Source organism: Ambystoma mexicanum, chromosome 2p (assembly GCF_040938575.1).
Source record: "Ambystoma mexicanum isolate Mex_15411 chromosome 2p, UKY_AmexF1_1, whole genome shotgun sequence".
In the NCBI taxonomy this organism is placed as follows: domain Eukaryota; kingdom Metazoa; phylum Chordata; class Amphibia; order Caudata; family Ambystomatidae; genus Ambystoma; species Ambystoma mexicanum.
Window position 1 is genome coordinate 99718934 of NC_090923.1, and position 12525 is coordinate 99731458.

Genomic DNA, 12525 nt, shown 5'->3' on the forward strand with positions numbered 1-12525 from the left:
TAATCCACTCATCAGTGAATTAGTTTAATTTCCTTTAAAGAGACAGTTTCTTTCTTCTGGATGATAGCATCTGTTGGCTTCTTCTTCAACCCAGTCTTGGTACTTAACATTATTTAATAGGTTTGGCAGTCCCATATGGTCCATCGTGTTTCTTGTTCGAAGGAACTGGAGGCCTTGTCCCCTAAGTGGGTGGGGGAGAGTCGCTCCAGGTGTGGTCCCACTTGCCTCGACCCCTAAGCGGGATGTTGTAGGGCAGGCTCACCTCCCTAGCCTTACAGGGGGGGGGCTCCCCCTTAGGGAGAAGAGACTAATTCCCTCGATTCATCACTGTTAGGGAGAATTCTCATAAATGGCTGATTTCCCTTACCTAATGAGTTCCTCAACAGCTTTGCTGGATTTATAGGGTTTCTTCTTTTCCCTGGTAAGGGTGAGAGCCTTTTTCCCACTCTTGCATATGTGTTTTGCTGTGTGTGTTTTTACCAATTGTGTGATCTTGGGCTCTGGAGCCTCACCTACTCCATGAGCATCATGTTAGTGTTACACAGCACCTTCAGTGCAGTGACGCAGGGTTGTCTTTTAGAATTCCCACTGACTCCATTTTTCTGGGACTGACTACTTTCTCCCAGAAACATGTAAAGTTGCCATTAACTTTATGTAGTCTCTTTAAATCACAGACCCAGTACAATCCATCTTACATGGAGTATTGGAAAGGGTTAATTCTTAACCTTTTTGTCTGTTTCTCTTGGAGCACTGTTTCGCTCCCTTTTCATCAAGACTTGGCTGGTGGCAGTGGTAACAACCCTATTTTTCATACCGCGGTTATCTTATATAACCATGGTATTGTTTTAGGCTATTTTATTAGCCTCGAACATAAACCCGCTTGACCAAATATATATTTTTTCGGCTCCGGCTCGGTTTATTCGACATTTCTTTTTGTTAGTCTTTCTCGTGTTTTACTCTGTGCGCCAGACCAGGTTTGGTCCCTTTGTCCACCGTCTTTTCTCGGGCTTCTGCACAGAAGCCCTCCTTAAGGCGCCTGAAAGTCTGGGTAGGCAGGATGTGAGCGAGGGGTCTTAGGACCCCTGCTATGGGTTCCCTTGGCAACCCAAGTCGCACTCCTGTTTGATTGGCTGGGTGAGTGTCCTTGTCAGGACAGCCACACTGCTGTGTGATTGACAGCCAGGCTGTGTGAATGGGGCGAAAACCGCATAAAAAGCCAGTCTCTGGGACTGGAAAGGCAGTCTCCACTGGAACAAAAGAACCAACGAGGAGCTGATGGAAGAGGACCCCTACAACGACTGAACCGCCCAGTGAAGCGCTGCTGCAGGTCCGAATCTTCAGAATCCGACGACAGAGAAGATCCTCCAGGAAACTTCTTCCGTTGAGCAGGTGGGACTAACCAGTTTGCCCAAACTGCAAGCCAGGACCCCTCCTCTCGTCGAATTCGCTGTACAGAGCTACAGTGGGCCGGATAGCCAGGAAGGTCGGACCCTGCTTAGGTTTTAAGGAGCGCACCTTTTATTTGTTGTTTCAGTCTGCTGCTGATTTCTTCCCTGGGTAGTGCATGACCCTCCGGTCTTCCTACTTCTTGTCAGTCCGACAGTCGCTTCAGGAACCGTGAGCCCGCAGGAACTACCAGGAACGCCTGCCTCAGCTACAGCTTCTTCTCCGTTTTAAGGTACTGTGCAAATCCAGTTCGTTTTGTTCAACCGCGGTGAAAGTGTTTGAAATCTTTCTCCAATCTGAGGGCTTGTCCTTCTCTTTGAACTAACTTTTCTTGCAACCAACCTCGTCTGGAATCCGTGGCACGAGCTTTACCGCAAACTACCCTGAACTGTGTGATCTTGAGCAAAAGACTTTTGACCTATTGACTTTGCCCCTAAGCCTTTTCTACCTGATTATATCACTGTAGTTCCTCTTGCTCAATTGAGCTGAGTACTTACCTATTGGTGTGGTACAATTTCTATTAAGTTTGTCTTTCCCTACCTTTAAATTGCTGGAGTGCCATTTTGCTCCCACTTAATTTTGTGAGCTTAACTTGTCTGCAACTTATTCGGAGTGGTGTATTAAGATTGTGATTTTTGAACTGCTTTATGATAGTGAAATGTTCAGTAACTAAAGAGTAAACAAATGTATATTCTTTTACTTGGAAACCTTGAGTCAGTGTTTGTTTGAATTATAGTAATTGCTGTCCTTTGTGTAACTGTTTGATACTGCTCACTTACTCTTAAGTCTGGCTGCTCAGCCCTCGCTACCATTTTACTGTGTAGTACAGGCTTGTACCAAAGGTGAATTTGTACTGTCACTTGTAGTCTTAATTGTGTGTGGTGTTCCCAAAGGGTACTGCATATAATTCTGCCTAACAATCACACCATGGGCACTCAGTGGGTGAGCAAATAATTAAACACCTTCAAGCTTTGTGTGCCTCCTCTTATGCCATGTACCCCTATCTGTACTCCAATGCAATGGCTTTGGCTTATAGGTGGCTCTGCCCCCTAATAGCGGAAACTAAATGGGGGAGACCTGCAATGCAGATGGCCTTAAAGGAAACCAGTAGTTTGCTTCCAATCTGCCTCTTTACCATTGATTTTTACAAATGCTGATCTTTGAGGTATTTACATGGCCGAAGACTCCACATTAAACTTTAAAATGCTGGTACAGTTTGAAAAATTAAAAGTTAAAACCAGAACCAATATTCGAAGAATATGATACTTAGAAAAATATGGGCCGTTTACATTAGTGAGCGGTTCCTTAGGAGCACCCGCAAGGTGATGTAATGGCAGCACCCAGACAATCTCTGAGTCAGACTTTACGGAATGCTATTGTCTGCGTTCAGAGGCTCCCGATCAGCGGGAGGCCACCACCTTTCCTCCCAGATGAAAGCCTTTGCTCTCCCTGTGCACTCTTTGCTCCCCTCAAGATCCCCCTTCCCAAGCCCGACCCCCTAGCCAAGCGCCACTAACCTGCAAGCGCCTCTCCTAATGCCAGCCGTCAAGGAAAATCCTGCCAGTGTGTTTAAAGCTCCGACAGCAGAGGTAGGGTAGGCATTACCAGTCCGGTAGTGGTGGCAGGGCAATGGTAAGGCCCTCTCTTGGCTTGAGCCTGAAAACCTGCATGCTGGGCCATTACCTGACTGGTAATGGCCTCCCCCACTGGGTTTATTGCTTAAATAGAATGGTTGTGTTTGGAGCATTATTGCTGATTTAAATATTACATGTATGTGATAACGATGGAGAGGAATTGCTCCGGTAATTCTCCTCATTGCCCAAGACCGGCCATAACCAATGAGGTTGTGTTTCCTGCTTTGCTCCATGGCCAGAGTTGCCCTGCATCCTACATGGACGGAACCGTCCTTGGGGCTTTCTCCTTAATGTAACTCTTGCTTTGTTTTTCTTGCAGAACATCAGAAGATGTGCTACTCTGCTCTCGTGCTGGCCATGACCTTCTCAATGGGAGAGCCGCTCCCCTACCACCACTACGGTGAGAATCAAACACTGCACACTTTGGTAGAATATGATTGAGCTACTGGATTAAGAGTTGAACTCGCGACTCTGAAATTACGAATCGCCAACGAGTACATTTCTTAATTTTAAAATGAATGGTTTCTTAATTGCCTCCATCAGAAGTGAAGGCTATCCTTTCCTTCCTCGGCTTCCCCTAATTCCTCCGTACTCATGTTGCTTCTTAAGATCTGGGCGATGGTTCGGCAACCTTCGTCTATGTAGAAGTCTTTGACTAAAGCTCCCATCATCCCTGGCAAGTCTAGTCAATCGTGAGGTCATGGTTGTTCTAGTGCAGCAAAACACCTTGAAAGCCACCGGTTGCAGACGGCTGCTCTTGTTACGAGTAGCAGGGGTTGCTGTTCACCAAATTTGGTTGTTACTGATTTCAAGAGGGAAAAGCCTTGGTTATGAAGACCACCACTGAACCGTTTTATAGATGGCCTTCAGAACAAGCAGACTTTAGAAGATGGTTCAAGGGTTTTTCATTTTGTCGAACTCAATTCAGATTCTTGACAGTATGCCACTGAAATGTGGCACAAGAAAGGGCGCCCCTCTCCCATCGGCTTCCCACCTCCCTAGTCCAGGCTTTCCTAGAGACTGGTACCATCCAGTGTTCCTCTAGGATGGTGAGGGGGGGAGCATATTTTGACAATTCCCCGGGATCTGTATTGCAATGTTGTCGGGTGACTCGCCAAATTCCAGGTTACGCTCACTCTGTGCTATCACACCCTTGCGCTACTTTCCCGAATGATGTTACTCCCTCTACTCTCACTTCCTTACTCTACTCTCTCCACCTCCCCCCCTCTCCACTCCTTCCTTCTGTCCCTCAGACGGTCACTCAATCTCCTAGCTTCACCTGCCCTCTCCATTCTACCCTCCCACCACTCCAATATCTGTAGTAGCCTCTGCTTTCGCTCCCCTCTCCACTTCTCTCTACACTCCACTCTCTGTACCGCCTACTCTCATCTTACACTTTCAGGCACTCCTCCTGCTCACTCGCTTATTTTCCTACTCTCTCTCTGTAACACTACTCGCACCTTCTAACGCCCATTAACACTCTCTGGGACCACTCTTACAACTATCACCTCACCAGCAACAACCTTCACCAGAGTCCTCAACGCTCTGTTCCACCGTCTGTCCTTCTTCTGGTCTCTCGGCCTGCATCCACGATGCCTCAACCGAACACTGCTGCTCCTTCTGTTTCTGGCAAGGTTTTTATAGCGTTTACTTCCTGTGGTGGTCTTCTCCTCCCATTGGTTCATTTGCTCATCTGTTTCCTGGGGCTAATTTCATCTTTCTATTTCCTTGTTGGCCCATGCTCAGCTTTCCATACGTACCAGTAGAGGTTGTTTCTCCGATGTGGGTTCTGGGTCACCAGTGCAGAAGTGTGGTTAGTTTTAGTTTAAATGGATAAATAATTTGTTGTACCATAGCTGTCATTGATCTCATTTGAGAAGCCAGCGTTTGTTTTCTCCAGACCTGCTGCAATGCCTTCTAGTACAGGTAGTCCAACAATGAGAGAAACGTAATTCTGTCTAGAGTGGGCTATGGCATGCATTGGGTGATTGACTGTGGTACATTACGCATGCTACAAGGTACATATGGGGCAGCAGAGACTGGGGCCCTCCCAACTCCCTCACCCCGCCGCCAGGGGATGGACTGTCAAGTGGTAGGCTTCTTGCCCCAGTTTTTGGTGATCCCATGTCCTTTGCACCCACCCACCCCCCTGACACGGTCATGTCCCTGATGTGGAAACATCTGTGCCTGGATTAAGCCATCTCTGGTTTACCTACGTGTTCTCACCGGATTAGGCCCATGCCTCCCTTAGCTCATCCTTAGTTTAGTGACTGAGCTGGATCAAACTGCTAAGATAACCTGTTAATCAACAAGTAATGTGCACTAGCAACTTCTTTTTTAAATTTCCTTTTACTTGTCTGAACCAAAATTCATACGCAGTGAAGGATAAACCCTGCAGTCCTGTAAAAGCAATGATGCTTTAACTGTGTTCCGCTGTTTTATTGGAAGATTGTGAGGCTTCCGCTGATGACGAAACATTTTAATTTTACGCGTTCTCCACAAACTCTGGTGATCCCTTGAATCCAAAATAAATACTCAAGTGGTTTTTAAAATCAAGCATCCAAGCTTTATAGTTCCAAAAATACATTCATAATATCTAGTCTCGCTTCTGCTCCTATCCCATACTTCACAGGTCCATTTAAGCCAATCTTCATCTTGCTGTGAGGAGTCCCCACTCACTACAGAACGCTTCTAGAGGTTCTGTTCCTCCTTTTAGCCTTCTGCCGGGTAGGTGGTTCCTTAGACCCCACAACCATTTCCATGCAAGCATGACCCCAAGATTCCACAAAGCTATTCCACCAAACTCTGTGCTTTCCGTTGGATAGATCGAGTTCTGCGGTTCTACCAAACCCTTTCCCAAGCCTTGAGGTTTATCCTGCAGCCATTCCTTCCTGTTGAGTTCTCCTAAAGTTTTCTTTACTTCCTGTGTTTTTTAGGGTATGTGTGATTATTATTGGGGTAGTTGGTGAGCTCTGACCTAGCTTCATGAAGCAGAGGGGCGCCATGGGGATGTACACAGCAAGAGAGGCAGATGTTAAGGAATTACTACAAGGGAGTGAACAATGGGATGAGGGGAGGGCGGGCATTTTGGCAGCAAAGGATCTACAAACAACCAGGGGAGGAGAAAGGGGGGGCAGCAGATCGCCCAGTCTCGGGTTGGTGAGAAATGGAGGGGGTGTGGACCTAGGTGTTAAGGAGCCATTCCTTGAAGAGGAAGGTCTTGAGCTCTGGTGTTGAGGCATTTCCTGGGCATGGAGGCACAGTCCTAAATGGCCTATCTTCTGGGATCATTTCCGCCTGCATCGGCAGAGTTCCGGTCTGCCGGGATCGTGCACCACCTGCTGTGGTTCAGGAACCCTAAATCCAGCACACGGTCGCAGAATCGACGGGGTTGTATTTAACTGATGCTACTGCCATCCTTGCGGCTAGTTGGTGATGTAAATTCAACCACATGCTCTAGACGTGGTGGGGGGTATATCACAGGCCCTTTGATTTGAAAAGCATTGCATGATGTGTCATCTGACCTTTTGAATCTGATGACATCTCCGGAAGTCATATCAGTAAAGTAGGCAATAATACGATACACACCTGTGCCAAATCTTCCAGAAGTTGATGCATATCTAAAGCGCTCGATTTGACATCTGTGCAGAGCCTGCTAACGCAGGTTCGAATCCCGGCAGGGCCAAACTCAGCCTTTCATCCTTCCAAGGTCGGTAAATGAGCACCACACAGCGTGGGTAATAATAAGCAGCGCTCAAATACCTGCGAGTTCGTAGCGCTATATAAGTGCCAAATTATTATTATTATTAAAACATCACAGGACAGCATTACCCAAGCCCCTGAGCTACTAATATTGTGAGGGCTTGAGACTGCTTATTTATTCAATGTCAGAGATTCCAACACTCGGAGAAAATTCTTCAGATGCGGTCCATTTGATTATTGAATAAAATGTATATAATCCGGGGAAATATGGAAAGTATATACAGTTCAGAAGATGAAATTGGACACGATTTGGTGAAGCCCAGATTATACACGCATACACTTGTGAGTGTTTCACAATTAAACGTGTGGTCTGCTTCATTACAAGGTGCACCGTCTGCGCAGCTAGACGTCCTGGCTTCATTGTGAGGTACAGTCTGCACAGCTCGATGCCCCGGCTTCCTTGTGAGGTACACCCTCTGCACAGCTCGGTGCCCCCACTTCCTTGCAGGGCCATCACGAGGGGGCTACAGGGGAGGCAAACTGCCCCGGGCCTCGCGGCCCTCTCTCCTCAGGAGAAGGCAGCACAGTCTCCCGTGCACTTTATTCACACGGGGCACTGGGCTGTCTGCTCTCTGCCCCTGCAATGATTTTGCTGTTTGTTGCGAAGCCGTTTGGCTCCGCAGCAAACAGCAAAATAATGGGAGACAGCAGGGTTCAGAAGTGAGCTCTGCCCCCTCGCGTCATTCACCTGAAAACGTGGACATGCTGAATGACAAGAGAGGAGTTCTCTCTTGTTAGTCAGTGTGTTCATGTTGTCAGTGTGATCACGCTGACTGATGGGAGAGGAGTTCTCTACTGTCAGGCAGCATGTCTAAATGTCGGCTGCGTGGATGCTTCTGAAGGGTGCATGGAGGTAAGGTAAGTGTTTTTGATTTTAAATTAAATGTGTGTATATGTGTATTTAAATCAAATTAGTATGTATATGTGTATGTATGAATGCCTGTGTGCATGTTGGTGTTTGTGTCAATGCTGTGTTTGGTTTTATGCATGCATGGAGTTGGATGAAAGCATGGGTGAAAGTGTTTTATGTGAATGTGTGTTCAGCCTCGCCCCTAAATCTAGGCGCCCTGGGAGCCACTTCATTAAGGGGTGCGCAATGGTGGAAATGGAAAAAAATTGTTGGGGGGAATCCCACAAGGGCCGGGGTGGGAGCAGCGTTTGGGGGGGGCGGTGCCCAAGGAGGCAGGGTTAAGGGGGCAGAGGTGGCAGTTGACCCCTGATCAGAGGAAATGTCAAAATAATAGTTTAAAACGGCCCGATTTCTTTCATGTTGCTTTTCCAAACTATATATCAATTCCACTTTAAACCACTTCCATGGCGCTGGTGATGAGTTACTTCACTATGCGGCTAATAGTTTTGACCAGTGTTGCTGAGTAAATATTCTTTAAAATGCACAATTTGCTTCCCATTTTATTTAAAAAACTTCCCCTTGAGTAATATTCAAACAATGCCACAGGTCCTGCGCCTCCTTGGACAGCGCTGGGGACCTGGTTCCGCCCTGTTTCCTGATGTAAAACATGGTGGTGGTGTTGTCGGTGAAGATCCTCACCACCTTGCCCTTGAGGGACGGAAGGAAAGACCTGAGGGCCCAAAACACTGCACGGAGCTCCAGGACGTTGATATGCAGGGACTTCTCCGTCGGGAGCCAGAGTCCCTTTGCGTGCAGATTTTCGGTGTGCGCTCCCCACCCTTCCAGGGAGGCATCCGTAGTCAGTCTCCTGGTGGGCTGGGGTCTGGAAGTCCATGCCCGCCGTCAGATGCGCGCGGGTGCCCCACCACCGTATTGCTCGTCGGAAGTTCTCGTCGAGCTTGATCCTTTCCTCGAAGCTGCCCGTCGTCTGGATCCAGCGTGCATCCAGGAATTCTTGCAACGGGCGCATCCGGAGCCTGCACATGGGAATGAGGTAGATGCAGGAAGACATCATCCCGAGGAGGGACTTGATGGACCTCACTTTGACCGCGTCGGCCACCAACATCCGTTGCACCTTGCCCAAGATGGTCCTGGTCCTCTCCTCCGACGGGGAGGCCAGAAGGGACACTGTGTCGAGCCTCGCTCCCAGAAACAGTGCGACTTGCGCGGGCACCAGGTGGGATTTGGCGTAGTTCACGAAGAATCCCAGGTCCGTGAGGAGTTGGACGGTCCTTGCCGTGTGAACCACGGCGAGTTCTCTCGTCTTGGCGCGGATGAGCCAGTCGTCCAGGTAGGGGTAGACGTGGATCCCCTCGCGGCGCAGCTGCGCCGCCACCGGTGCGAGGCACTTGGTGAATACCCTGGGTGCCGACCGTAGTCCGAAGGGGAGGGCTCTGAACTGGTAATGACGCCCTTGCACCACGAACCTGAGGAATTTTCGGTGCCCCTTTAGGATGGGAATGTGGAAGTAGGCATCCTCCAAATCCAACGACGATAGGAAATCCCCTTCCTCCAGCTGGCCCAGGACGTGCTGGAGGGTGACCATCCGGAACTTCTGCGCCTTGATGAACTTGTTCAGACGTCGGAGGTCTAGGATGGGGCGCCATCCTCCCGTCTTCTTCTTCACGAGGAAGTATCTCGAGTAAACTCCGGAGCCCCGAAGCCTCTTTGGGACGATTTCGATGGCGCCCTTCCTGAGCATCGCCTTTACCTCCAGGAGAAGTTGAGGGACGTGAAGTTCTTTCCTGGCCACGGGGGGGACACGCGGGCACCTTCTTTGAAACTCGAGCGCGTGGCCCCGGGCCAGGGCGTCCAGCACCCAACGGTCGGTGGAGATGGACTCCCACACGCTGACGAAGCCCGCCAGCCGGCCTCCCACCGGGGTGCTCCGGTGGGGGCCCGACCCCACAGCCGGTTCAATCCTGCTTGGACGCGGCCTTGCCGCCTTGACCTCCTGGGCGACGACGACTGGGTCCGCTAGACTTGCCTCGTCCTCTGTAGGCCTCTTGCGACGACGAGCGGGCCGCTTGCCGGTAGGAAGCGAAACCGCCGCCGGAACCTCTGGAGGCGCCCTTGCCTCCGCTGCTCCGAAAGGGCGTCCGACGTTGCTGCAGAACTCCGAGGGCCCGGGCCGTCTCAGTATCCGCCTTGATGGCCTGAAGGGAATCGTCCACTGTCTTCCCAAACAGGTTGTTCCCGTCGAAGGGCATGTCCAGGACTCTGGTCTGGACGTCTTGCCGGAAGTCCGTAGCTTTGAGCCATCCACGACGTCGAAGGCAAACGCCGTTGCCCAGCTGGCGGAACCCAGTGTCGGCGATGTCCGTCGCCACGGTGATGGCGTGGTCCGAGGCCACCTCACCTTCCTGCAGGATCTCCAGGGCCTCCGCCCTCTTGTCGTCCGGCAGAAAATCCAGCAGGGGAGCTATCTTGTACCAGAGCTCCCTGTCGTAGCGAGCCACGATAGCCAAGGCGTTGGCCGCTTTAATCGTCGTCGCTGCCGACGAGATGACTCTACGTCCCATAGCATCCAATTTCTTTCCCTCTCCGTCCGGCGGGGAAGTCGATGTGGAGGCCGCACCCCCCCCGCTTTCTTCCTGGCTGCCGCGGAGACGACGGAATCCGGGGTAGGCTGCGCCCGGAGGCACAGGGGGGCCGTGTCCGGGACCCGGTACTTTTTCTCGTACCGGTCTCTTCTAGCTGGCGTCGTGGAAGGGTTCTTGAGGAGGGAAAGGCCCTCATCCCAAATGTCGTCCAACAGAGGCACTGCGAGGACCGTCTTCCTCTTGGCCTCGCGCCGCTGATAAAGGAAGCCTTCCTTTTTCTTCTCCTCAGGGCAGAGTTGGAAAAGCTCGGAAGCCCTGGAGATCATGGAGTGGAAAGATCCGATCTCGTCGGGCGGAGAAGCCCTGGCGGGAGGCGACGACGGAATATCCTCGTCGTATGCCTCGTCGTCCGTACCCGTCGCTGCCGTGTCAGTTCCCGTATCATCCCCTCGGGTGGACGGGGGAGAGGGCTGGACGGGGCGCGACGGTTGAAAAGGAGGTGGTGGATGGATCCTTCTTTTCTTGGTAGGGGGAACACCAGAAGGTCCCGGTTCTGGATCCCCCGACGGGAAAGGTTCCTCCGTCGGTAACGGTAGTCTCGTCCTTATCTCGGAGCATAAGGACTGTATAGCCAACAAAATGGCCGCCGAGTTGTCTTGCGGCGCTGGCAGAGGGGAATCCGACGGGCGAGCATCGGGGTCCATTCCGACGGGCTGGCCTTCTTCCACGCCTAGGCCGTGGCTTAAGACCTCGATCAGCTCCTCTTCTGAGGTTGAGGCCGAATCTACGACGACGCCCTGCCCCCCCTTCTTCTTCCCCACGGAGGGTTTCACGGGGGTCCTATCGATGGGCACAAAAGAAGACTCCCTCCGAGGAGGCAGGGAGATTCTGGGCCCCGAGTTCGCCACCACTGGCGCAGCCTCCACAGGCTGAGCCAGGGCCGCCGCGACCGTTTCGATAGAGGGCTTGGTCGGATGGATCAAGGCCTTCACCACCTTAGGTGCGCTCACCGCCTTATCCTTGAGGGAGGGGGCACTGCCACGCTCCTCCTCTGCCTTAGAGCTCGACCGGGGCCTCTCCAGGAGTTTCGCTGGGTGCTCGGCCTTCCTCTTATCCGACCCAGAGCGTTGGCTCGTGGTCGATGGTGCCGGGGAGGGTGCGCCCTGCCTGGCGCCCGTAGAGCCCGACCGTTCGGCGCTCCCGGTGCCAGCGGACTCGCGGTGCTTAGCCTTATGTTGGGCCCCCGTCACCGGGGCGCCCTCAAAGGTCTTAGAAGACCGCTCGGGTTTCTTCTTCTTCTCGCCAGGCGGGCTCTTACCCTCCAGCCAGTTGGCGAGACGTTGATGGCGGTCCTTCATGGTCCGTTCCGACATGTTGCCGCAAAACGCACAGTCCTTCTCCACGTGCGTCTTGTCCTCATGAAGGCAATAAAGGCAGAAAGAGTGTTCGTCCTCCTTAAAGACGTTCTGCAGCTGGCATCCAGGGCAGACCCTGAACAGCTTTCCGGGCATCGAGCTTCCCTTCTCCTGGGCCATCTCCGAGACCGGGCCTGAGAAGCTTCTGGAGTCCTCCGAAGTGTAGCTCGACGAAATCTTCACCCTTGAGGGGCGCAGACGAATCCGACACGGGTCCCCGTTGATCGGATGTAGGATCGGTGGAGCTTGAGGCTCTTTTGACCGAAAGAATCGAGTTTTTGTGAAAACACGCGAAAAAATAGCACTAACGCTCGAGAGCAATAGCACGAGGATCCCAACACATGAACGTGCGGTAAAAATCTGAAGATGGCTGCCAGAGGCGGTGCTTAGGTAGAGGGCAGTCATTGGCTGTGGTCAGTATGACGCAGAGACCAGTGATTGGTTATTACTACGAAAGACAGATCAGAAACGAAACTGATACTGGTTTTTTCTTTACCGAGGATTCCCAGCCTGACGACGGGGAATATTCATGAGCATGTGAATCCATGCCAGACCCATGCTGGAGAACAACAGTTACAGGTAAGTAACTTGTTCCTTACTTGAACCCCACCTGGCACAACTCCTGCAGCTCCCCTCTGAAAGCAGTTGGGTGGCTGCATCGTGTGTGATCTTTTTAATAAGGGTATTTATTTATGTAATGTGTATCGGATACATGTTTATTTATTTATGCAATGTTTGTCGGATGCAGGTATCCAACAAACTTTGCATAAATAAATAATCCGGGTCCATGTATCCGACAAACATTGCATAAATAA

At 51.1% G+C, this 12525-nt stretch overlaps 1 protein-coding gene across 3 annotated transcripts in view; it reads left to right on the forward strand.

The window, feature by feature from the left end:
• NCKIPSD (NCK interacting protein with SH3 domain) overlaps positions 1-12525 on the forward strand; it is a 651336-nt gene that overhangs the window by 590610 nt on the left and 48201 nt on the right. For 2 of the 3 annotated variants that reach the window (XM_069643331.1, XM_069643332.1), the window contains exon 9: positions 3400-3480. The exons of the other annotated variant lie outside the window; for it this stretch is intronic. In XM_069643331.1, the coding sequence (XP_069499432.1) occupies positions 3400-3480 (81 nt within the window). The remainder of the gene's footprint in view (positions 1-3399; positions 3481-12525) is intronic. 3 annotated transcript variants of the gene reach the window in all.